Consider the following 27,851-nt stretch of genomic DNA (forward strand, 5'->3'; position numbering starts at 1 on the left):
TCATAGAGAATAACAGACGCTCATACCTACATATTTGCAAGTGTTTAAAAGTTATAATAAAATGAGATAAACCCACTTGTTATAGTCAATTTAAGATTGTTCATAACGGCTCATGAAATGTAATGTTTTTTTATAATAATGAGAACAGCGAACAAACAACACATTATTCGGAATATTTGTTTATTTTTCTTATCACAATTATTCATCTAATTACATTAATCTTACATGGTTTTTGTATTGTGTTTACTATAAGATAGACCCCAATTTGGAAGGTGCCAAAAGGCACACTCCCACCTCTTACCCACAGGTTTGATTTCCCGCCAGCACCGATAGAAGATTAAAAAATTCAAAGAAAAGCACTATAAAGGAGAGTTACTTATAAGATTATGCATAAAAAATTGATATGCATGCATTTTTATGTACTAGAAGAGATCAGTCTTTGTGGGGAATGCTGTCCAAGAGCGAAAGAAAGCCGTTCAGTATACTCTTCCGTATGGGAGAGAGCCAGAGTAGGGAATGAGGAGTTTGCTGCCGAAGCGTGACTGGGATCCGGAGCTACTGAGAACGAAAGATATGGAAATACAATAAATGATTAGCAAATTTGAATTAATTGACGAGTGTAATGCTCATAATTGTAATCTGTCACTCACCTCGATGAGAATATGCTGGCTCCTGAAGTGCGATAGGAACTTCCATGATTGTTCTGCATTCGTGATCTGAGAAGGCAGCACAATGCCACGATAATGGCGACGAGAAAGATGACACCCAAGATGCAGAAAGAGAGCGCTAGGAAGGATTGGGAGAGGCAGAGGGTCCCTTCCGAGCGCATCTTCTTGAGTTTCTGATACTGTTCCAGGGTCATATTGCCTCTTCGATCACCCCTTGTTCGGGAATCTAACTCAATCTGTGGTGCTGAGACGGCCAGAGAGTTGAACACTTCAATTCTGGCTAGATGCCTCTCGCTGGGCAGGATAAATCTCTCATCTCGGCGCCTACAGTCAACTTTGGGGCATCTTCCGCGACACAGTTGGACCCCACAGGAGACATGAAGATGTTCCCGATCGGGAAATTTGAAGGCAGGAAAGGTTGTCTGGAAGAGTTTCTCCACAAGATCATCCTTGTGCGGCTTGGACCAACCCTCCTCAATTGGACGGAATCGCACCAGAAGTGCCGGCATCACCTGTGAAAGAGAATGTGAATAGATGACTTAAAAACGAGAGTATATCCAGATTCCACTATTTCCTCCACTGCACACATGCCAAGAAAAGTACTCCCAATCGTCACAATTGTATCTCTTTGTCTTAACAATGGATAATTGAAGAGTATTTTTCTCCTCTTTGGCAATGAGATGAAAATATTTGTGTTGAAACAATTGGAGAGCATAAAAAAAATCTCCCACGTCTCGTTGAATTATTAATCTCTCCTCGATGAGTGAGGAAGGGCGCGAGGAAATAGGGTGATGGTATACAAAAGAGAAAAATGTTTTCAAGATCAGAAAGTTTGTAATGCAAATTTCTGACTCTTTCTCTGACTCTTCATGCGTCGTAAAAAAGTGAAATTCTCCCTCCTTTTCGAGAGCTCACCTGTTCATCGATGGGGCATCCTCTTTCATCTAGAAGCTTCTGGGAAGCTTCACCCAATCCATCGAGTGCTATGCAGTCAACCACACGGACCCCTACACTTCCTGGAAGAATGGCTCGGACACCGAGCGTCGTGGCTTGACCAACTTCAACTGATCCTGTTCCACCGCTTCCTCCTAGCTCCAGCCAGACTCGTACTCTCGACGATCCTGCGATATCAGTCTTCATACGTCCGTTTCTGGCGGAAGGAAGAGATTCTCCGGAATTAATATAATTTCAAGGAATTTCACAAAATTTTCAAGGAAATCAGTTTTTTCAAATCAAGAAGCATTTTCTGAGACAAAATTGTTTTTATCAAATATTTATGAAAGGAATTCCTTCAGTCTCTGAACAATTTTACCAAAATGTTAGGTGCAGCAATCAATCCATTCATTAATTCGTGAATGAACTAATGTTTACGAATGGTGAGTCACAAACTTATTCATACTTTCCTATCAATATAGAAAGTGTATTTAGAGAACTCATGAAAATTGCTAATTTTCCTTTCCTAATAACAATTTAAAGTGTAAATCAATATCGACAAAATCGCACATTCGCGAGTTTAAAAAAAATCGCGAAACTCTTATTTTCTCTCAAAATTTATGTAACATCTCTCAATGGTGCAATTTTATACAAAGATGAGAAAGCTTAGTGAAAAATTTATTTGTTGAGCGTGTTCAGTGAATATGTGAATATTAAAAAACATCGCAGAAGGACATATAGATCATCTTGTTTAGCCTTACCTCACGGGTTTTTCATGTGAAGAAATCACATTCATATTCATCATGTCACTGGGAAGAGAGCACTTGGCGATCTTCACTACATCTGCACTTTGGCGCAATTTTCCATCCATTTGTACAACAATCCTCACTGAGAGTTCCATTGATCCATCCTCTTGGGGTTCAGATCTAACTCCGCATCCCGAAGTTGGTAGTCTGAGGGAGATGATAGAGGTGAGATTTCCTCTGGAGTGACACTCCTCAGCAAATTCCTTTGCGAAGACGACTCCCTTGAAGGGACGATCGAGATCAAGTCGGAGATTCATGAAGTCCCTGGTGCAGTTGGCACAGATAGAAACCACATGATTTGGTGGGGGTCGAACTGAAGTACCTGTTGCACCTATGAGGAAGCTTACGAAGAGTATTCGCGGCCAATCCATTGATTACCTGCAAAGTGTGAGAAGAAACATTGAATTTTTTTCCCAAACATCAAATATTTTGAGAAACGTTTTTTTTCCTCGTGCTCCCGAGACATGCCAAAGAGGAAGTTGCACTTCAATAAATATTTATTAAAATTTTATGAAGATTTAGTAGACACACGAAAGAGGAAAAAAAAAACAGCACCATATCAGTGAAAGTGTCTTCATTTCCATGAACATTTTTTTGCTATCCTCTTTCACTGGATTTATTCATTTCAATGATAATAATTTTCCCAGACGTAACATCAAAAAAGATCAGACATTCACTCCAATTTGTAAACTTTCCTACGATCTCTTGCAGTGACATTCTTCGCGCACTCTTCAAATTTCATTCTTCAATGACTCTTCATTTCTATTTTATGCAATACATGAGTGCCGATGATCCCGCGATAAGACACGTCTCTCTCACCTGACCTTGTCAATTTATCGACACTCTATCGTTAGTGCATAATTGAAAGATCACACTTGGATGAAGATTGAAAGTGACAATGAATACAATACACCAAATGAACTTTTTCTTTTACCAATGCAATGAAAATCTACTTTTCACTCTAAATAAGATCAAATAATCAGCAGAGTTGAAATCGGGGTACAAAAGTTGCCCTCTTCATAGACTTTCATTAAATCTTTTAACTGTTTTGTTCCTTGAATTTGATCACATGCAGTCAATTAAGTACCTATTTTCTAGATTCGAGACATATTATTAAATATTCATTTTTTTTTATTTTTCTCAATGGTAGGAATTTACTTTTTTTGCTTTCGATACTAGAATATACTGTAAATATAAAAAGATAAATAAAGATAAATAAATAAATAAATATAAAAAGATAAATTAATAAGGAATCAAAATCTAAGTTAAAAGTTTAGGATTGATTTAATACAGTCAATTGAAAAATCAAACCAGCGGCAATATGATCTGCTTTTGGTTCGTAATTCTTAAGAATATTGTATTTTTATAGCACTGCATAAACTATCAGTAAAAAGGAGTGGCAAAACGTCTCATGCTCTGCGAAATGTTTGATCTCGTCAATTAGATGTTATACTTTTAAAATACTTTTGCAACAATTATACAGGTTCACAACCGATTTAAACTAAACAAAATAGCAGGAATAATAAAACTGATTTTAGGATAAAAAAGTAGTTACCGGTTATGAACCGGTTCATAACCGGTATTTGATTAAATTTTGGTAAATTGGTAAATATTTGATTTTGATTGGTACTCAAATTTGATTGATGCTCAATTTCGGTCTTTTGAAGCTGTTAGACCGATTTTATTACGGTTTTGATTTTCTACAGGAAATACTCCTATCTTCAATGTTGAAACTCAACCAGGATATCTTAAATGTTAAGGTTACATTTGTAGGCCCTGAGGAAGGTCCTAACGGTCCCAACTGAGGACCGCAACGTTTGCCAATAAAAACTTATTGAAGAACAAGAAATCTTTAGGACCGAAAGTCCAATTTTAATATATCTCTTCTCTCCATCAAGGATTACACTGGAGAGGGAGACCTCTTGCCATCTAGGCAAAAGATATCATTAAGATATGGGGAAGCACTCTCTGACCAAATACATTACCGGCAAGCCTTAAACTTTAAAATCCTAATATATTCTACAGTAAGAGACCAAGAATTCAAATTTTTATTTGTAAATTCCTACTCGGGACTTACGAAATGTTTATAAATCGTATAACCTACTAAAAATTTCGTAAATGTTATTTTTTTACAATACACCGTTCGTAAAATAATCACTTATCGAGCATTTTTCATTCTTTTACAAACGTTTGTTTGTAAATGTTCGTAAGCACACAAAATATGTTCATAAAATTTTATAATTTTTTCGAAAAGTTTTGTCAGACAAACAAAAATGTACGAACAATTGCGAACAAAGTATGCAAGCTTTTACTAACTATTTTATGGATTATACGATTTACGAGCATTTCAGCATTTCTCACAATTTCAGTGGCAATTCACAAATGTTTTAGGAACAATTTTATGAAATAATTTATTCTGCATAGATAGAGCTCAGTTTTAAGGATTCGAACAATGAATATGGCAATTGAAAAAAAATCTATTAAAATTATCCGTATCACATTTTCCTATGAGATATTGAAAATATATTGATAACGCAACGACAGCGCTCTTAACTAACTGATTGAAATTGTAAAACTATAAAAAAAATTGCGGATTAGTTTTGTATTTTGATCTTCTACTTAACTGCATTAAGTTTATTGAATTTTTAATACGAAAACTCTTTAATATACCAAAGAAAGATCTATTAATTATTAGAAGAAGATTATTATGGGATTAATGTACACACCATTTCTTTGTGATACTTTTTCGTCATTTTCACAATTTATATTTTTTTCAATATCCGTAGACAATTTCACACCATATCTTTGATTAAATATTACGGACGCATCCAAAATCCCGAAATTCAAAATTCCGAATGTTCAAATCCTGAAAGGGATGATATTATATACAGTAGACTCTCTCAATCGGGAATATGGGGCGAAATGTCATCCGGTTTAGCGATAGAATTGAGCGTCAAAGCCTTTGTGAATTCCACAAAAAGCACTCAATTATAAAGAATCACGATAAAATAGGAAGAACTACAGCGAATTTGAGCGAATTAGCTTCATAATTAAGCGTGAAAATTGTCAACAAAATTTGACGCCCGATTGAAAAAGAGCCGATTGAGTGAGAGTCTACTGTAGAGGATAATGTGTAGAATAATTTCCCAGGACACAGAAAATTTCCCGTTGCCTCCAGAAAGCACGAGTGCAATCGTGGGAGTACCTATGACACTTTTAAGAATTCGGGATTTTGGCTTTTGGAATTTTGACCTACACCCAAATATTTAATCACTTTTAGCTTATGCAATAAATCTAAGTTTTGCTAAATTTGCAAGGCAAATAAAAATATTCTGCAAGATTACCTGATTTATTTTGTCAATTGTCTTAAATTAATTTGTAAACAACAATTAACGTGCTATACTCAGATTTTCTTGTCAATGCTTATTGATTTTTAAAATACACCTTTATTTAATTTAGCTATCATAGTCATCAGAGTTCCTAATTCGTTTTAACAATAATAAAGTAAAAAGAGTTAGACACAGGATCTCATGATACGCAGAGAAAAAGACTTATGCTGGAGGGTTTAATATATTGTACACACAGGTGGTCATTCTAGTTGAATATTCATAAGCAATTAAAAACAAATTTTAAATATGCAATTTATCGTTTTATATGGCCTAATCTTAATGAAAATGCGTTGATTTTTATATAATGTTGAGTAACCAAAAAGATCGTTAATTTGTGAAAGATTTCATTCAGTTTGAAAGTGAAAATGAGATTATTAAAATTCCTCATTTGCCATCATGATGAAGATTTTTTAAAACAGAAACATAGTGAAAATGTGTAAAAGCATTGGGTATGTTATTTTTTTTCCATAAATTTCAAAGATTCCTTCTTGTGAGAAATGAAAGAAATGTGGTTACTATAAAAATGTTTATTGTTTATCTTTCTCTAATTCCACCTTTTTTCATTCAATAATGCACGATTTCGAGTCACTCATTTGGCAGAAAAGAATGACTTTCAAAAATAAGGCTTCAGAGTCTTTTGAAGACCAGTTTTTGATTGGAGACCATTTAATTTTTTTGTGGGAAATTAATTCTTTGAAATCACTGTAATTTTTGGTGACTGGAAAACATCTCTGGAAAGTTTTATATTGTTCCTTTGTTAAATTGCACCATAAATCGTTTTCTGCTTTTGTGTTAGATACACTAACATAATGAAGATATGGACCATTTCACTTTTCTACTGATTTGCTAAAAACAAATAGTTTTTCGTAAGATCTATTGTCTTTGAACTTGATTTTTTTTAAATTTTATTTAGAGTTCCCTGTCGCCCGTATAGACAAGATTGGAATTCAATTCTTTCTTCGTAAAGGAGAATGGTCAAATCCAGTCCCGGAATCGCCACGAACGGGACCTATGTCATTGGATAGACATTAGTATAGGTAACAACTTTTGTTCTGGGATCAATGTTCTAAACCATGGAGGAACAGTTCTAGAGCATAAAAACTATTTTTTACAATGATGAAGAATGATCAAAAGTATATGGGCGCTGGTTCATCTTCATACACGCATTAGAGTAGACGCATTTTGAAAATATTGATATAAGGTTGAGAAAAATGCCGGGACCCAGGACGATAAACGCTGGGAGTCCTTGTAAAAAAGGCCTTTATCCTTCCAAAAAATCGTTGTTTTGACTACGAATTATACAAGAACTGCTAAAGTGATCTTGATGAAATTCGGTATAGGGTCACTGCATGTTTTAAACTTTTTATTTATGCATACCACCCCCTCCCTCCACCCTCCGTTCTGGTAGCCCTCATACAAAATGGGGGCGCTTTACCTTATAACTCCTTTCTAAGACGATGTAGAAAGCTGATATTCAATAAGAGAACAATACTTATAGAAGACTTTTCAACCATGCATGTTAACCCGCTCCTCCACCACCCCTTCTAGTAATCCTATACAAAATGAGAGCATTTTGACCTCCTTTCTGAGAAGAAGTAGTTGGTTTGTAAAAGAATGAAAAAAAAATGAATAACTAATAATGTTAACAATAATTTTCTAGATTTTATGTGCATTTATAAACATCTAGTCGAATTACAGATTTCTGCCTCCTCTTAGAAAGGAGTTATAAGGTAAAATAGTCTTATTTTGTATGGGGGCTACCAGAAGGGGTGATGGAGGAAGAGTTTGGTCAGTATGGTTAAAAAGTCTTTTTTAAGCCTTGTTTTCATGCTGTATTTCAACTTCCTATCTTTTCTCAGAAAGGAGTTATAAGGTGAAATGCTCTCATTTTGTATGAGAGCTACCAGAAAGGGGGCCAATGGAGGGAGATATTATACATGGTTTAGAAGTCTTCCCTAAGCTTTGTTCCCTTACCCAATTTCAGCTTTATACCTCCTCTTGGAAAGGAGTTATAAGGTAAAGCGCCCCCATTTTGTATGGGGGCTATCAGAATGGAGGGTGGGGGGAGGGGGTGATATGCATGGATAAAAACTTTAAGTCATACAGTGACCCTATACCGAATTTCATCAAGATCACTTTAGCCGTTCTTGCGTAATTCGTTGTCAAAACAGCGATTTATCGAAAGGATAAAGGCATTTTTACAAGGACTCCCAGCGTTTATGGTCCTGGGTCCCGGCAATTTTTCAATGTTATATCAGTACCTACAAAATGCGCCTATTCTCGTTTGTGGCGATTCCGGGACCAGCGCCCATATACTTTTGACCATTCTCCTTTGAAATAACATTTTTTTCTTGTTTGCGATCATAAAGGTGCAATACGGGAAGGTATATGAGGCATTTTATGCACGTTACGCTTTTTAAATTTAAGCGTTGAATTACGTTATTCATCCCAATTAATTAACGCCGTTGAGTTATGGCACTAAATGTGTGTGGCTTTAAAGAAGTTGCGGACTCATTGTAGTGGTTTTATTGGTGGCTTCCCAGAGATCTGTCTTCGCATCAGAGAGGATGGTGTTTTGTCGACAGAGGAACAGTTAGCACTTTGAGTATAATTTGGTGAAGAAGAACAGCCGAGAGAATAAGTGTACCATCGTTGATAGCAGCGAGAATTGGGTCACGGAACCACCTTCAATTTTCGGCAGAAGCACACACAATTCAGGGGACTAAACGGTTAATTCTCAATTGAAATTCTCTCTACGAAAGTACCTCAGCGTTTTTGCATACAAATCAATTGATTCATTCTCCCAAGATTGAGATTAAAGCGCAACTTTGACTTCCTCAAGATCCATCAACTCTAATTAACACGATCGCGTTTCTTGGCTGATAAATTGGCTCTAATCATCTCTGCGCCAGTCATTGTTCTCGATTGTTGAACTTGAGCAATTTTGAGTCGCCAAATTGATATGAATATGCAGGAAACTCTTTTCACAATTTTCAACATCGCAATCTGATTTGCGTGCTTGGTGAATCACTGTGGTCAGGAAGATGCTTTAAGAATTCAATAATCCACGACAGTTAGATCATAATTTCACCATGAAGCGTAACATTACGGAATTTTTCTCATCTTTCTCCCAAGGTATGCCTTCAATGTCAGAGCCACGAAAAGCAATTGAATTTATTTCTCTTTGGATGGGAGAAAGGGGGAGAAAGACTTTGAAAAGAAAAATCCAACAATTTATTCATTATTGGGCACAATACCAATAATTCAATCAATGACTTAGGAACGTTCGAATTCCCTATGAGATGTACTGTTACTCCCTGGGGAGGCTTAATCGCCTTTTTCTCGCGTGTCCACGGATGGGGTCTTAAAAGACGATGCATAATGGACGGAAGTGATTTCACCGGCAGCTTCTTCGGGATGATCATCTCAGCATCTTCTTGACTCATATGCCGAGTGCGTGATGATAATTTTATTGATTTGTGGCCACATTCAACATCATTCCTGTACACATGGCGATTAATCACGCTCTGAATGCTCATACGAATTGCACAAGAAATCTGGCGGGAAAGAACCCGTAAGAGTGCCCATGAGAGAGAAAGACCGAGGGATAAAAAAACTATAGCCTCTAAACAATTGGTCATTAAAGATTAATTAGATAGAGTTGATGTAGCTTCTCGTAATGCAGCTTACAATATCATTTAAGAAAGGCTTTTCCCACTTCATCTTATGAACTTGGGAAGAAGGCTAAAATTAGCAGGAAGAAGCAAAAATTGACAAAACCTACTTTTTTGTGTCAGTTTGTGGAAAAATCTTCTAATTTGTATAACTGTTATTAAGCAAAATGTTGAGTGCGCGCATTGGTAAATGAATATCAAGTGAGGCATTTTTGAGTGCCACCTCTTTGGAACGTCTTGCAAGAAATATTTTTCAAACCGTTAACCATTTGTCAGTATACTTCTTTTTTTTATTTCCACTCCAAATGTGTGTCTCGGTCACATAGTTTGAGGGAAAAGTTCTTAATAAACTAACAGACGAGTCATTAGCATCAGAAAAGAAGTCGTCAAAACATCACGATTAAGTCGGACTAAAATATTGTACGGGAGACCGGGGTAGAATTAGCCACCAAATGAAATTTGTACAAAAAATGTTTGTATGAGGCTGATAAATATTTCAATGAATAGGACGGGAAGTATATACTTCGAATAAAGAGTGGTTTCCTCAATGTTTCTTCGAAGGCTATAAAATATCACTATCTAATATTATACTTGACTAATTCTGTCCCGGTCTCCCCTATATAGATTCAAGAGCTTCCCATGCTTATAGGACGCGATTGTGATTTGAAAAACTTAAAAAATATACATATATGGAGGGGAGGTATAAAAATACTGTTAAGATTTCTAATCGTACTCTATGGTGATTATACATTGAAATACAAAATAACCGAGGGTGGCTGCCTTATCTTTGAACTTTAATCTGTTATTCCAGTTATTCCTATCATCAATGGAAAGTAAACAAATAAAACTGATTTTAATTTTTCACTAGTCTTAAAATTTTGTTAAATACGACCTTCAGGTCGTTGAATTATCTCACATGAATCAAATGGAGTTTATAAATATTGGTTCTTCCTCATACGTAATAGTTGCTTAAGAAAGAGAATAAATTTATAAGAATAGATTTTATGAGAATAAATTTAAAAAATATTCTTTGTAGAGGATGAATCGGGTGGTTTGTTCGTCAAAAAAAATGATAGGTAGTAATTTTTTTCGCTATATAATAGTGAAAATATATATAATAAATGGACAATTAAAAACTTATAAACTATCTGAAAATCATGATATTAAAATAACAACTTATCAAATTAATTTTCTTTTAATTAAAATATTTTATTGAAAAATGAAAGTCTATTACAAATTTTATTTTAAACAGTGTGATTTTTACTGAGAAATTTTTGATTAATTGACCTGTTAATGCTGTTAATGTTTGATTAATTGTTCTGATACTGTTCAATGTAGGACAATAATGAAAAAAATAATGCCATAATATTCAAGCATATAGGGGAAACTGGGGCACCACCAAGCACGGGCTAGCACCAAACACTAAGTTTTATTTCTAAACTACTTGGACTGTTTCGACCATTTCTTCAGTGGGCAAGCATTCCTATAATGCCTATAAATTTCTATAAGTCTTATCCTCTGAAGTGGAATATCCGAGTAAAAATTCGCAGTGTTTGTTGCTACCCAGTGTTTGGTGGTGCCCCAGTTTCCCCTATATATCAAGTATCTTCTCTATATATCACTATATATATATATATATATATATATATACATATATATATATATATATATATATATATATATATATATATATATAATATTAATAATATAAAAATATATAATAATAATAGTATATATTATATATATTGACTCGTTGGAAACTTTTATGTTAAACAAGATTTCATATTACTTGGTTTATTCTTTTTTAAATCACTTCTATTGGATCACGTTAAATATAACCATTTTGGAGAGTAATAGTGGTTATCCTTCGATTTTGGTGCAGATCATCAAATCAGTTGGAAAGTTTGCAAATTACATCATTTCAAACTTGACCGCCGTCGTGGTTATATCCCAATTTTGTTACTGTTTAAAAAACGAAAAAGAATATGGCAGTGGGTAAAATTTCTTTCTTAATTCTTTGCCTTGCGATTGTGATTGCTGGACAAGTTGGTATCCATCCACCAAGCACGAACCCCGGTAAGTTTTAAGTTAAGAGTCTACGCAGGATTCTATATAAAGTTCAAAATTTCACAAACAGATTTTCCTGGGCATTGCTGGCTGAAGAGCTTCAAAAAAGCTGTGAAAGGTGGCGAAGAATGGACGGACCGTGAGAATTGTTTAAAATACTCATGCTCTGCAGAGGACTTCTCATATAAGATTGGTGGCTGTGGTCTCTTAAATGTACCTACTTCTTGTTCAATCATTCCTGGTGATAAGACCAAGGACCACCCAGATTGCTGTCCTAAAATGTCATGCAACTGATCAATTTATCTCCTGAATTTGTGTACCTCATTGACGATTAAAATATAACATTGTATATATCTACTGCACAGGGGAATTTGTTATTGCTCTTTTCATTTATTTAACCCAAGATGAATATTTTGAGATTTTCGTAATTTATTTTTAACTTAATAGGTTTAAACTGTTTAAATCTAACTGCTTATTCGGGGTTTTAGACAGGGTATAGCAATGTGGTTTTACTTCTGAAAGTTTTTACTAAGCAAGTTTCTAGGAAAATTTTGACTTACGGCTGGTTAATAAGAGTGAATGATTCACTGATTGAAAAATCAATAAAATAGCTTATTATTTAGAATTTCGAGACCTCCGAAAGCTGAGATAAACCTTCAATATGAAACCTGAATTTTATATGGTTTTCAGACCTAAGGCTTAGCCATATAGCTTAAGGTCTCTATTTTTCTATCAGTCGAAGATTTTTTAGAAAACCATTCAGTTAGGATTAGGAATTAAGACCAATGATCAATTATATTTTGAAAAACCACTAAAATTCTTATTATGTAGAATTTCGGGACCTTTGGGAACTGGGCTAAATCACCGGTCTGAAACCGTGTAAGGCTTATGCATATGGCTTAACCTTTCTAATTTCTTATTAGTTACGATTTTATTTTTGGAAAATTCGAATCCGAATTGGATTATTAAGGGCAAATGATTTACTAGATTTTCAAAATTTAATTTAATAGTTACTTTTTAAGTTATTGAGACCTTCAGGAACTGGTGTCGAACTGTAGCCAGAAGACCGTGTTAGACTCATAGATACGGGATGACGCATCTGGTACGCCGGTTATGCAATAAACCAAAAATTTTCCGGCCGGTCTACGATTTAAAAAAAAATAATATTTCTAATCACCATAAAGAGTCTAAACTCATAACTTGTCTTAATTAAATATACTGGGGTGTTTATTTATTACTATTTATCAGCAATATTAGCATGTATTTTTTCACCATGAGAGTGGGGGCAAATCAAATTTCTGATAGCGAAAGTAGTCGTCCTTCGCTTTTAGTGAAGACTACCAAATCAGCTGAAATCTTCCATTTAAAATCATTTCTAACTTGACCGTGGCCGTGGTTATATCAGTAAAAGTGTTTCTCTCCATTTTCTAAAAATTTTAATACAATGTCAGTGATAAAAATTGCATTCCTGGTTCTATCCGCTGTAAGTCTTATTGCCGGATATGTTGTGAATCATCCAACTAGCACGAATCCTGGTGAGTTTCGCCCTTCACATTACTAGAGATTTTCTTTTATTACTTTTGTAATTGTTACAAAATAGAATTTCCTGGACATTGCTGGGTGGAGGACCTCAAACAGGCTGTGAAAAGTGGCGAAGAGTGGACTAATCGTGAAAAATGTGAGAAAATTTCCTGCTCTGACGACTTCTCCTATGAAATTGTCGGATGTGGTTTACTAAGTCCACCCCCATCTTGTACAATCACACCTATCGATAACACAAAAAATTATCCAGATTGCTGCCCTAAATTTTCTTGCAACTGATCTACATACTTCTCCACAAAAATTGTACCATTTCATTGTTAAACATGAATTAAATAGAACACATTGTCTATTTACGAGCAGTTTGAAACTTGTTTTATTTGACTTAAAAGCGCATACACACTTGAAAAATTTATTTCCATATGAAGAAAATTGTCTAATGGCCTCAACACAAGAGAAATTTAATTCCATACTGAAGAGTTTTTCCTACATAAGCGGAGTGCATTTTATTCAATATTGACATAAATTTCTCTAGTATGCAGAGGCCATTAGGGAGTCATTTTTGAATCACTCGCAGTTCTTTATTTTTTTTCAGTGTGTTGAAGCGAATGTTCAAGTATGTTGATATGATACTTTGTCCTAAAAGTTAATCTTATATAGTGTATGGACTTTAAACATGCAAAAATTAGCCGAAAAACTCAAAATAATTACGTCAAAGAAAACAATAAAATAGAAAATTTATTGCTAAAATAGGTACTCAATGCTCAAGGGCCCATCATGCCTAATAAAAAGTGAAGCTATTTTTCACTTTTCCTTCTAAAAATGTTGAAGCTATTGCACTGCGACTTAAACAAATTTGCTCGTAGTTCTTGTATAATTTTGGCGAACATTATGAAATATGTATTTTTAGATAGCTTTTAATGCACGATTTCGAAATATATCAGACTGATAAGTCAATTCTTTTTAGGAAGAAACTTGCCAATAGTTTTCAGTGCCTCTATGCAAAAACGTATGAAAAAATGAAATGCCGAGAGGCCCCTGCAATGCTTCTAAAAAGGTATACATATACATATTACGCCATTCAATAATACCAAGCTAATTTTTATCGGAGAAATAAAATATTATAAAAAATGTACATTCTCCAGACAAAAAAATTGGAAAATTTTAATAATGATTTTTTTTAATGATATAGAAAAGAGGAAAAATTTAATTTATCAATCAATCATATCACTCATATTACTTGTCAAAATTAAAAAAATTGATTATTTACCATCATAAATCATAACAATTAATTCAGTAAAACAAGCAGCACGTCGTATCGTTGACTCAATTTTAAAATAACAAGTTTACTTTGAATAAAACAGTTCTAAAATTTCATTTACACCTTTGCTTTAGTTAAGGGATTACATTTACACGATTCCTCAAATCTAAGATTTAATCATATGATTTAATTTCTCTAATTTCTTATTAGACAAGATTTTTGGGAAAATTTTTACTAAGGACTGAAGGAGAAAATAATCCATTTGATTTTGAAAAATTACTAAAATTGCTTTTTATTAAGATTTTAGAGACCTTTGCGTATAGGATACAATATGTACAGAGTTTATTAAGACTGATTGCAGGTAGTGTAGGGACAGCAACCTGGAAAATCCTTAGTTTTATCACCAGGTAAGGTCGGACAATGTGTAGATGGACTAATTTCACATTTGTCAATTTCGTAAGAAAAATCGTTAGCATAGCAGGAATATCTCACACAATTTTCCCGATCTGTCCATTCTTCACCACCTCTCACAGCGTGTTGAAGATCTTTTAACCAGCAATGTCCAGGAAAATCTGTTTGTATCAATTAGTAATGTTAAGTCAGGGAACTATACTCTGGAACAATGTGAACAACAAGTAAACTCACCAGGATTAGTGCTTGGTGGATGCCGATTTATTATTAATTGTGCATTAATCGCAATTACGAGGCACAGAACCAATGTTGAAATTTTAATTACTGCCATTTTGTTAGTTTTTATAAGAACTGTATTACTGATTGAGTTATCACGACGATGGTCGAGTTAAAAATGAATTGCATTGTAAATTTGTCAACTCTGAGTTGGTGATCTTCACCCAAGTCGAAGGACATCAATTACTTTTTTCTATCAGAGATAGATTGAATTGCCGCAGATTTGACCACTACGAAAGCAAAATCTTATCAATTTATGATGACTTTTTTGTTTATTTTGGACACATAAAGCTCCAAAATATGAATTAAATAACTTCGCAAATTGCTCGGGTTCTGTTCACTTCATTACCCTATCTTGTCAGTTTCACGAAAAATTTAGTAAACTGTTTAAACTTTCCGGTTAAGAAAATCTTTGGCTCATTATGGAATTATTCCTGTTGAAACTAATCTAGAATTTAAAGAAGAATCCAATTAATTTACAAAATAGCTGATTGAGAAACTCGATAGTAGATTTGACCTTGAATATCTTTGAAAAGTACTATTCACAGTGTTAAGAGCTATTAAACAAAATAATTCCTTCTTGGTACATCCATAAAAGTATTTCTGAAAAGAGCAGAATGAGTATAATTAAGCTCATGTCCCCCTAAAACCATAAGTTTATATCTCTCAAAGTTTTGTCTTAATATTTAAAGTATTGTAAAATCATAATTTTTTAATACAAATTTAAAAAAAAAATTAAAATTGACCATATTAACATTAGTCGTATTTCGATATTTGTTACAATGCAATCTATTTAATTTTAATTCAACTTACTTTATTTTCGTCTCATTTTAATCTATTTGCCTCTCTCCCATACGGTCATCGCCGACTTAGCATCGATTCTAACCTCCAGAATAAAACTACGGAAAACTCTTTACCTGTGGTATGTTTTAAATTACAATATCAGTTGTTACAATTTCTCTAGGTAGGTTAGGTAATTCAGGCTGAATTTGAGAGAGAAGAAAAAATAACTTCTGAGTCAAAGGCTGTTTGGAATATTGGTGGTTAGGAACATAATTAATCAACATTAAAATTATTAAAAAGTTTAAGACCTATCACACTAAACACTGTAATCATTTTATATTATTATAGAAAGCAATCCACCAAATTTGTAAAAATTACTAAAATTGCTTTTTATTAATAATTTTGGGACCTTCGGTAACTGGGTTGAACCTCTATTTAGAAATTTTAATTACTAACCAAAACTTTAATAAATTTGTTGACCAAGAATATTCAAAAGACCTTAAATACCTTAAAAATGCCTTAAAACAATGTGTATTTAGAAGATATTTTACGTACTTTATTTTATTAAAGTGGCTTTATTATACCACAAGGATATTAGTAATATTATCTATTAATACATTTCATGGAAAATCTTTTAAAATTTCTCGAGAAATGATTAGAAACGTTGTTATAGCGTAAATATCTTGTCAAAACCCCCAATTAAAGTGGATAAATCAACGACAGGCTTTGGATATCTTTGCTGATAGGACCTATTGATTAATTTTCGTTTAATTGTAGTGCTGATAATTTAAAATTTTATAAAGTGTTGGAAGAAAATGTATAAAATATCCCTGGGTGACCAAGCAGTCAATTCATTCGGAACAGAGATGTTTACAAAAATTAGTTAAATGTATAATAATTGAATACAAATTGTTTTAAAAAAACAAGAAGACTGTAAAATATTTTAAAATTTTATTTCTAAAAAAAAGTAAACAATAAAAAATATTGAAGTAATATTTTATATCCGAAAAGGCAGTTTATATGGTTTCTGGCTATAATTTTCATCAGTGAACTTCGATAGTTCTTACTATTCTTTGTATTTCCTTATCTACATTATTATATTCTTTACATTTTTTAATAATGGGATTTATTGAAAAAGATAAATTTTGAATCTGCCTTTCCAATCATTTAAACCTCTTCTGAAATGTTATTGATGAATATTTAATTTAATCCAGAAACACTAATCCTTTCAAAATTATTATAGTATTATTATTCGATTTCAAATTTGCTTTTAAAATCAATGTTTTGATCACTACAGGAGATTTTACATGTTTTTTCATATATTATTTGCTTAAAAACACTCCAAATTAAATTTTCGGAATTCTCCGGAAGCAAAAAGCTATCTCGAGCGAGATAGCTTTTTTCCATTTTAGAAAATTGAATATTTCACCCTCCAACGGAAAATTTCCATTTTAAATTCAAAATATTTCAAGACATTCGGGCAGTTTCGTGCACTTTTGCAGAGGGCGCTTGTATAGCAAATTTACCATTTGCTCGTGGGAATTCCCGTGGAAATTCCGTCTGTTTACACGGTAAAGAGGGTAAATTAAACTGCAAATGAATAAATATATGAAAGAAATTTTATGTTTTATTTAAGTTAGTCGCAGGTAATATATGGACAGCAATCTGGGAAAGCCTTAGTTTTATCACCAGGAAAGATCGGACAAGGTGTAGGTGGACTAATTCCACATTTAACGATACCATAAGAATAATCATGAGCATACCAGAGATATTTTGCAAAATTTTCACGGTCTATCCATTCTTCACCACCTTTCACAGCCTGTTGAAAATCTTTCAACCAGCAATGTCCAGGAAAATCTATTTGTATTAATTAGTAAGTTAAGCCAGGGAACTACTCTGGAACGTGGGTGAACAAAAACAAAACTCACCGATTGATACTTGCGGTGGTAATTACGAGGCTCAAAGCCAGAATTGAAATTTTAATTACTATCATTTTGTTAGTTTAATAAGAACTGTACCTTATTTCAGACTGAGTTATCGCGACAATGGTTAAGTTAAAAATGAATTAACTTTTAAACTTGTTGTTGGTGATCTTCACCCAAGTCGAAGGATAACTACTTTATCAGAGACATAAGTTCGAGTTCCTACAGTTATGATCATAATTCAAAATATAAAACTTTATCATCTCATTAAGTATGACGACTTTGTGACGAAAATGTGAATTAAACAACTTTGCAAATTGCTCGGACTTAGTAATATAAAATTCATAGACTTTAATGTTGTTTTCGCATTTTAATTGAATGTGTAGTTTTTGAAAATCCATTCACACAATTATAATCTCATAAAATTTACATTCTTTTTTAAACTCTTGCTTACATGATTAACCCTTTCTTTGTAGTTGTTGTAGTTTCACAAGATATTTTGTTACCTACCTAAACTTTGCGGTTTATAAAACTTCCGATACATTATGGATTTTTTAATGTTCAAACTAATTTGGAATATAAAGAAGAATCTAATTTGCTTACAAAAGAACTGAACGAAAAACACATCAACTAAATTTGTCCTTCAGATTTGACCTTGAAAATCCTTGAAAAAATATGATTCGAAGTGTGAAGGGCTAAAATTCATCCTCGTTGAAATTTTCCAAAATAGATTTTTTTAAGTAGGGCAGAATCGGAAAAACTAAGGTTATGCCCCTTAAAACCACAAGTTCTGATCTCTCAATGTTTAGTCACGTAATTTTTTAAGCCATGGGGTAGAGTTTATCAAAAAATCAACTGATTATGTATTTCTCTCTTTCTGAGTACGAGCAATGAAAATAAGAGTGTCTTTGCAATTCACACGATAAACCCAGAAATTTTAAAAGCAGCATAAAAAGAGTAATATGACAGAATAATCATTTAATTGTTTGCTTTATCGTCTATTATCATATACTAATGTTTTAACATGTTGAAATATTATTACAAAATATGTTTCAGTTAAATTCCAAACATTAGATTAAAAATTCAAAATAAAATTACATATGTACTTGAAAAGGGGTTTTGACTCTGATAAGACAAATAGATTAAGGTTATTAATTCAGTAAGAATGTTCTCATGACGAAGCTCTTCTTTCCGTTAATACTCTATTCAGGCAATTATTTTCCGTGTTGATTTCATAACAAACATTCTTGATTAATATCCGGTTTGGAATCGTGCCTTTCTGGCTTCCCAAAACAAAAAGGCTTATTGCAAACAGAAGTGGATTCCATATTAGTGGCACAGAAAAAAGGTACATGAAAGCGTGTGGGAAGACAAATTGATTGACTGGACTGGTACGTGAATGTGCTTCAATGCCTGGAAGAGCCACCAGATGGTTGAGGACGGTAGAAAATCAACGCGAAACGTGATAATTAGTTCGGGTCATTAAGAATTTCATTCATATGCTCCACATTCTAGGTAGATTCTCTCTGGCTCTCTAATCTTCACTCACCGATGATTAATTGCGGACAGTGTGTGTTCTGGCGTGTTATTGGATTAATCTCCCTCATTATATCCCCATCCTCATTAATTCCATCGCACGGGAGAGGTGTTCGATGGTTAATGAGTGAGTCCCAGATCATGGGATCATTGGTGGGAGGAGATGAAGCTCAAGAACTCAAGAAGGCGCCACATTTTCCTAGGGTAGACATATATACACCACACTGAGGTATAGAATCAAAATAAATTGTGAATTTCCTGATCATGAAATTCAATAGGTTCTTGTACACATCTAATACTTGCTTTTGTTCAACAATTCTTCCTTCTGATGTGTCTTGAAGATGAAGAAAATAATAAGTTGGAATCATTTTAAATCCCGTTATCAGGCGTGATTCCATTCTTTGACTCTATATATTTTTTCCTTCTTCTCGTGATCCCTCGAAATCACACACAATAATTCTCGTGATTGAACTGGCAAAACGTGCTTGCAAAAAAAAAACCATACATTTTATCCACAATTGATATATCAAAAGTGTAGGAGTCTTATGAAGATTTTGTTGCAATTTATGTTCAAGATTTCTAATAGAATCTCATTTTAACTTTAGAATTTCCTAATGTAATTATTACGGCGTCATCACACTTGCACATTAAAATTTTAATGTGATTTACATTAATTGTTGCTTGTGAGCGTTCAAATATGTCATTTGTGTCTTTGAGTCACTTAATAATAAGGGGGTTTTCTATTTATTGTTAAAGAAGTGGACTTGGCCTGCAAAAATAAGTTTAAATTTACCTAAAGCATAAATATTTTTCACATTAAAAAATTAAAGAGAAAATCGCATTAATTTTTCGCATTAATGCTATAAATCAATTTATATCAAATTTTGCGGACCAAGTCTACCTTTTTATCAACAAATAGATCAAATTTTGAATATAAAATTATTCAAATACACAAATTACACATTTGAACTCTCACCAGCGACAATTAATGTGAATCATATTAAAATTTTAATGTGCAAGTGTGATAACACAGTTACAGTTATTTATTTGTTGACCATTGTCCATATCTACTTGTCAGAAAATAAGTGGAACAACTCAGTTTAATTTTATAAAAATTGTTTATTTAATTCGCTTTTTGGATACTTCTTTATACCCTTTACCTTCACTGTGAATATTATACTTGAAAGTTAACTATTTTCAAAGTTATATAGATTTTAAATTTCAAAAATCCTATACTCTGCATGTAAAATCTCAGCTTCAAATCGCTCTTCTGTCAAATCTGCTTACTACGAGTTATTTGTTTCTTATTCTGAGCGGTCGATATGCTTAATCTTGCAAAAAACTTCAATTCAAGATTTTGCTAATTGGCCTATGTTTTGAATGCCTTGAAAGTCTTAACTCTAGCTAACATGGGGTAGCACCGAACACTAATTTTAATTTCTAAACTACTTGGATTTTTTTTCAGTGAAAAAGCACCCCTATAGTGCCTATTATGCCCTATAGGTCTTGTCTTCTGAAGTCTAATATCTGATTAAAAAATCGCAGTGTTTAGTACTACCCCGTGATCGGTGGTGCCCCAGTTTTCCTTAATCAGAGAACCAGAAAAAGCTACAATATATCATGGAAATTACTGACTACAACAATGTATTAGACGTAGTAAATTATAAATTAGAATTAGTTCCTTAATGATCAGTATATGATTATTGGGACACAATCAAAAATACGTCTTAACGACAACTTAATTTGGATGATTTATCTTAAAAACAATTGACAGGGGTAGCGTGGGACAAGGCGATTTTTCAATTAATTTTTGAAATAAATGGGATTTAACCATTACTGTATCGTAGGCAATATTAAGATGTATCTTGATTAAAAGAATGGATATCCTCAGTTTTATTGTTTTAATTATGTGAACACTTTCTTAAAAATTGATAAAAATAGTATATTTTGACGTCTCAGTTTTCATCTTTGCATTTTATATTAGCGATATATAATCAAAACTTTTTTATCTCATTAGGTAGCAGTGTAATCTGGGAACATATTTTTATAAAAGTTCCAGAGATTATACGATCTTGTTTTTTACATAAAGGTTTTAAATACCAAAACTACACGTGGGGATGTTTGGGACACCTGAATGGGGATGAATGGGACGTTGATTTTCGACAAGATTGTAGGTGGCGTGCAATTTTTAATTGTAAAAATGGAGAGTAATGCCCAGTTTCTACTGGAAATCTCCCTCTTGTGCAAAGTTTACCAGTGGAGCAAATTTCTCTAACTACAGGGACAATTAAACCATCAATGTCTTGGGAATCATTAATTTCTTCTCAGAGGATATTCGATCTTTGCCCAATCTAGTTAAAAACTATTTTTTTCGAAAATTTCTCGAACAAGTTCTCCAGAAAAGGCAAGGCGAGAGGTAATTCAGAGAAATAATGAGAAAACAGGTACAATGCAGTTGTTGTAAAATCAAGCAGGAATCCATCAATGAGTTCAAAACTAAGAGTTGCAAGAAAATCTACTCGCCTGAGGAATTTAATAATGATTGCAATATTTAGAATAAAAAAAGAAAAGAAAGGTAGATGGAAAATAATAAGAAAATACTTTAAATAATTGATTGACAAAAAATGACTCTACTGTACAAATAAAATTGATATTAATTTCTAAGTGTAAATAAAAGATGAAACATTTTTATTTCTATCAGAAATATTTTTAATCTGGTATTTAAAATTAATTAACGTGTTCCAGTAATACAAATTATGCGAGAAAAAACGCGTCCCAAACATCACCTTTTGCGTCCCATACTGCCCCACATCGGGGAGGTTTGGGACAAAGCGTTAAGTAGTAAAATATTTCATCTTCTCCAAGAAAACTCAGTTGTTTTCCAAGTTCTATCGAGTACTTTTTATAAAGTCAATACCCATAAGTATCCTATAGACCACATAAAATTGTAATACACTACCGTAGTTTTTTGGAATAGTGTCTCAAAGTCAAAACATGAAAAAGTGTCCCAAACCTCCCCGGTCTCCCCTACATACATATTGATGACAATAAATATCTATCTATCTATCTATCTATTATCATTTTTTTTTAAATAGTGTAACTATTTCAGAAATTAGTTCTTCAGCCAGAATTCATATGAGAAAAGAAAATAAAGGAAAATATTATCAAAATCGAAGCGATGTCACACTTTTTGTGCGTAACTTCGTGCACGAAACTTGCATAACTTTCTGCGAAACGAGAAAAGTGCAACAAAATATTTTTTACCTTTGTCCGGCTGTATTTTTCTCACATCATTATGTGCAGAAGTAAATTATCCAAAATCGTTTAGGGGAAGGTACGATACCTTCGAACAACTCAAGCTTCGGACAATCAGTTTTTCTTCTATGTTCGTAATAGATTTGGTCCATGGTTATTTTTTCAGAAATCTTAAATCATTGGACTAACTATTAAAATGGGTCAAATTCATTAAAAACATATTGAAAAATCCCCTAGTCCCCTAGCTCATGTTTAATACGATAGTCTCCAATGGGTTAAGTATTTAAAAATCATTTGTTATTTTTTTACGTTTTTTTATCTACAGATATAGTGCCGATAGTGCCAAAAATTAATGATACAAGAATTGCTTAGACTTGTCTTAAAGAATTCATCTCATAATTTATGATTAATTCTCATTCTCTCGATGAAAGGAATGAGGAGTAGACAATATTTTGTCTTGAATTTCTCTCAGTCCCTATTTCTGAATGTTCTATAGCCTTTGGCATTTTCTTTCGATCTCTCTATTGACTGGAAATATATTTATTTATTTGTGATTCTAAAGGTGTTTAGGTGGAGAGAATATGCAGAATTTGTGATTTGAGGTCGTTTCACTGGATTTCTAACCTCGATTCTTTTTCACATTTTCCTCGTGCTTTTCAACTCTTATTCTGGCCCGAGAGAGAGAAAAGAGTATTTTTGTTAGTTCTCAAAGATCCTAACGTAATTTGTTACCGTGTTATGCAAAATCGTGACCATTTGATCTGCACAAACTCACGTCGATCTCAATGGTGCTTTATGCTACTCTCTTGGCATTTCTCTCTCAGGTGCTGAATAGACACTCACAGACTCGCACATGATGTACTCCATGGAGGTAAAAGAGAGTTTCCTCTTACTAGATCATTGATCGATGACTCCCAATGTCAATGCCAATTGCTTCTTGTGCTGATTTTCTTACGTAACACGCGCGATTGAGTGAATTTACTCGATCTTCTTGATCACTGTCTTGCTCTTCTTTCGCCACGTGATCTCCATCGTGTGCCTCTTGTTACCAAAAGGGGTCATTTCACTATAAGACGAGCTGTTACAGTCATTTTTTTTTAAAGACTTATAGACCATTTGAGAAACATCTTCTGTGTCTTCAGTTCTACAACTCTGACCCTACTAAACACGATTCTGCAATGGTTTCAAGTTGCTATTGAGATACTCAAATTTCTTTTAGATTAACCCATTTAGAACCTGTATTATGCTGGTTGTAGTACTCTGAACTGAACAGTATTTCATTAAAAATTATTAGTGAAGTCTACGACACATTTTTTAAATCAAGAAAATTTCATGAAATTTACATTCTTTTGCTATTCAAATGTTTCAGTATCTCTATTCCACTTCTTGGAACTCAAAATTAAATTGAACTAAATTGAATTTGTTGAGATGCTCGAAAGAAGACAAAGAGTGCGAAACGTTTGAGAAAAATAGATGTGAATATTGATTTCATGAAATTTTCCTGATTTAAAAGGTGTGCCAGAGCATTTAAAATGAAATTTGATACATAAAATAGAAATCACATTGATTATAATGACTTCAGTACGTCTTTTAGATCAGTAAAATTTTATGAAATCAAATTTCACATCTTCTTCTTTCTCCAACGCTTTGCATAATAAGTCTATGCCAATTTTTTACAATATTCTTCTTTTTTTAAATATCACAACAAAATCAAATTTGGTTGAATCTAATTTTAAGTACCAATGAGAGAGATGGACAGTAGGGCGTTTCAACTAGGAAAAAAATTTTTTGGCACTATTCTCACGGTGCTGTATTTGATGAGACAAGAAAGTTTTTCTTCGACGACCATATGATCAGACGCCGTTTAGAGGTGGCTGAACGACCCTCTCTGTAGTGTAAAATCCGGAAAAATCAGAAATTTGTTCTACAGAGAGGGTCGTTCAGCCACCTCTAAACAGCGTCTGATTATATGGTCGTAGAAGAAAAACTTTCTTGTCTCATCAAATACAGCACCGTGAGAATAGTGCCAAAAAAATTTTTTCCTAGTTGAAACGCCCTAATGGATATATACGAAAGATTTTACCAGGGGGTGAATAAGTAATGGTAAGCGAGTGTACCGTGTGTGGCAGATCGGAAGATCGCGCGATCAGTTTCCAAGATCGCGCGGATCACACTCAAAGTGTACCGTGAGTGGCAGACATATTCACTCCCTGGGTTTCACAAGGAAATGTGAATTTTGATTTAATGAAATTTTCCTGGTCTAAAAGATGTATCTGAGAATTAAACACCAGAATATAGTAAAATATTCTTGGCATAGAGGAAATTAGGAACTTATAAACCCGAAATTTTCAGTTTAATGCTACAATGACTTTAGGTGTAGTTTGTTACTGACTAAAATGGATTCATTAACCAAAATTGATTTTTATATGGTCTCATCACACATTTTAGACCAAAACAATTTACAAATTAAAAATTACATTCTTTTTTTTACATTTTTTGTAGTAAAATAAATCAGAAGACAAGGAATGCATGTTTTATGAACTTTAAACTGAAAAATTAGAGAGACCAACAATCGATCAGTTTCGAGAATCTTATAGAAACTTTTAATGGCTTGTATATTTACTGCTCGAACTCCAGAGAGAGAGCACTATATATAATTCCTCTATCATGCTGTTTGTCCATCCGGCTGTTCCCAGGTCTAGAGGCCAAACGATTACAGATAGCGACTTGGGATCTTAGCCCCCCCCCCTTAAGTCGACCCAAGGATCGTTAAGATGCCTTTCTTTTTTCCCTACTCCTCCTTTACCCCTCCAAACCATGATTTTTTTAATTTTTGGATATGTTTTAGTTATTATCCAGGCAGGCATTTCATCCTTATACGAAAATACCGTTGAATCATACCTATAAAAATGATATTTCAAGGTCAAAAGTTAAAAGAGCGTATTTCTCATTCGAATGGTATCATGTTTGCGCTCGTTGAAAAAGTCCAGAAATTTACGATAAAACTGAATCGTTCCAATCAAATTGATTTAAGGTAAAGTGCCCTCGTTCGACCGGTAGATTTATTTATTCAATTTATTTATATTTGCTCTGATATTTTGCGTATGATCTAACATTTATAGCTCAATCATTCCATGAATAATACGAACCAGTGACAAATTCATTGACACGCGGTCGAGTAAGGGTATTTTGCCTTATTATAGCCTCTACTCATTAAAGAAATGTATGTCCATATTGAAGAGTTTTTCCTACACAAGCGTAAGGAATTAGCTTCAATATGGACATAAATTTCTCTAGTGTGTAGAGGCTATAAGATTACTCCTAATTTATTTTGGGAAATGTTTTGAGTGATTTATAAATCAGTCCAAATCGGTTGTGAATCGGTAATGAACCGGTTATGAACCGATAAGTATTTTTTGTCTAAAAATGAATTTTATTGTCCTTAAAACTGTTTTGAGGGATTTTTTTAACTGATTTATGATTGGTTCAAATCGGCTAGAACCGGTAAAGGGTAAATAATGCATAAGTATTTTTGAGGTATAGCATCTAAGTCACGAGTTCAAGCAATTCGCAAAGCTTGGGATGCTTTGCCAGCTCTTTTTTCTCATATTAAACCTTGCGTTATGACTCTAGAACAATTTGGTAAATTTGAGCTTCCATAGAGAAAAAATGTTCTATAACTTGTACTAAAAGGTTTCCTATGGTCGGTCTCTTTTGAAGTTAATTTCCTCAATTCTGATACAAATAAAGAGGCAGATCTTTATTAGTCTTTGAAAGCGGAATTGCGTTCTCCGATAAAGTTTTATTATTTTAAAATAGTGTCAAATTTCTTTAAGAGTTTAAGCTAAAATATGACAAACTTCCAAAATATGGATTCTTTAGGTTTTCTTTAATTCTAAAACTAGTCGGAAAACTCTTTTAAACCTTTAAATTTTGCAATTTGAGGCAAAATCACAATTTATGAAGTGTCATTAGCCTTAAATTCAAAATTCGAAATTTTGAATTTTGATACTCAATATTTAGCTTACAACTTTAAGCTTTTTTTAATCTAAGAATTGAAAGTTTGTCTTTAATAGATCCGTAACAATTTCCTGTGAATAACTTCTAATATAACTTCCTGTGAAGAAGAATATTTTATGTTATTTTCTCCTTGACTATGAGCAATAAAATTTTTTCCATCCTGTCGGAATTTTGCAAACTATAAATGCATTTAAAGAAAAATCATAGAATATTATTTATTCCCTCTAAAGATTTTTCTCACTCTTCCCGGAAATTACAAAGTGGAAGTTTTACTGATCTTTTTACCGGGGGCGAAAGAAGAAATTAATGATGAACTATTTTTCTTGCATTTTCTTTGTTACTTCTGCAGACATTGTATGATGGAGAAGAGATGCAGTATAAAACAATTAAATTTGCATAAACAAATGAAAGAGGTAATACATTAATTGAAAATACGTTTCACTGGGCAATAGTGCGATTCCTCTTCAAAGTGTGAAATTACGGAAGATTTTATGGACTTTGAGCATGTACAGAAAAAAAAGTGGATCAGGGAGATAAAGTAAGTGTTCGATCAGGTTGAGAATAAATCTTACCTTTCTATTTTATTTTCAATTAATTATAAAAATTACAAAGATCCTTCTTTTGTGGGAATATTGATGACTTCTAAGGAATGTCCTCGAAAAAGCACTGTGACTTTTCCACACGAAGAATTCCACTAAATCACACAATTTCCCAGACGTTTTTCCATCTCACTGTTAAAATCACACAAAGAAGGTGTTTCTTCCACTTTGATTGTTGGAACAATGCCTCCAAAAGGCAATATCAATTATTAATTGCATTCACAAAAGTCTCACGTGAGATTTATTTCCAATCTCAGATTCACATTATTCGCAATGCGGGTGATTTGCAGCGTGTGGACTTTTCTTGGTCACCTTTTGTTCCACCTGGCGCAGTCCTCCTGGTTTGGATTTCGCGATCGAGCCCTCTTTCGTGGTAGTTCTCTCTTTGCCTCACTTTTTTCGGGTTGTTTCACAATATTTTCGGTGAATTTTCTCAACCGCGAACAACAATGCAGCACACGCGAAACTTTCAATTGGACAGGTATCTCGCGATGCCTGAGAGACCATCAAGGGAGTTCTTTTACGCAAAAAAAAAAGAAACAGGCCCCAATAGTTGCGCAGTCGATTTGTTTGCGCGCGAAAAGAGAATATCTACGAGGGAATCGCAACAGTATATGGTGTCACTCCATCGGTGGCTGGTGGTGAACTGAAGACACTCGCGAGCAGCTGAAGATTGGTTGCTGAGGAACTCCAACTCCAACTCACCTGGGAA

General features: G+C 33.5%; 1 protein-coding gene across 2 annotated transcripts; it reads right to left on the reverse strand.

Moving 5' to 3' along the window:
• Nucleotides 1-166: 166 nt before the first annotated feature.
• Nucleotides 167-27,851, reverse strand: LOC129810394 (uncharacterized). 2 transcript variants are annotated; one of them, XM_055860842.1, is made up of 5 exons: nucleotides 27,113-27,851; nucleotides 2,363-2,785; nucleotides 1,584-1,818; nucleotides 651-1,180; nucleotides 167-558 (listed from the first exon to the last, which is right to left on the reverse strand). In XM_055860842.1, exons 2-5 carry the CDS (start codon nucleotides 2,776-2,778, stop codon nucleotides 477-479), a joined length of 1,263 nt encoding a protein of 420 aa, XP_055716817.1. In that variant the 5' UTR covers nucleotides 2,779-2,785; nucleotides 27,113-27,851; the 3' UTR covers nucleotides 167-476. The 2 variants fall into 2 exon arrangements, with proteins under 2 accessions (XP_055716817.1, XP_055716818.1); XM_055860843.1 differs by having other exon boundaries at nucleotides 167-555; nucleotides 27,113-27,787.

Source organism: Phlebotomus papatasi, chromosome 1, assembly GCF_024763615.1.
Source record: "Phlebotomus papatasi isolate M1 chromosome 1, Ppap_2.1, whole genome shotgun sequence".
In the NCBI taxonomy this organism is placed as follows: domain Eukaryota; kingdom Metazoa; phylum Arthropoda; class Insecta; order Diptera; family Psychodidae; genus Phlebotomus; species Phlebotomus papatasi.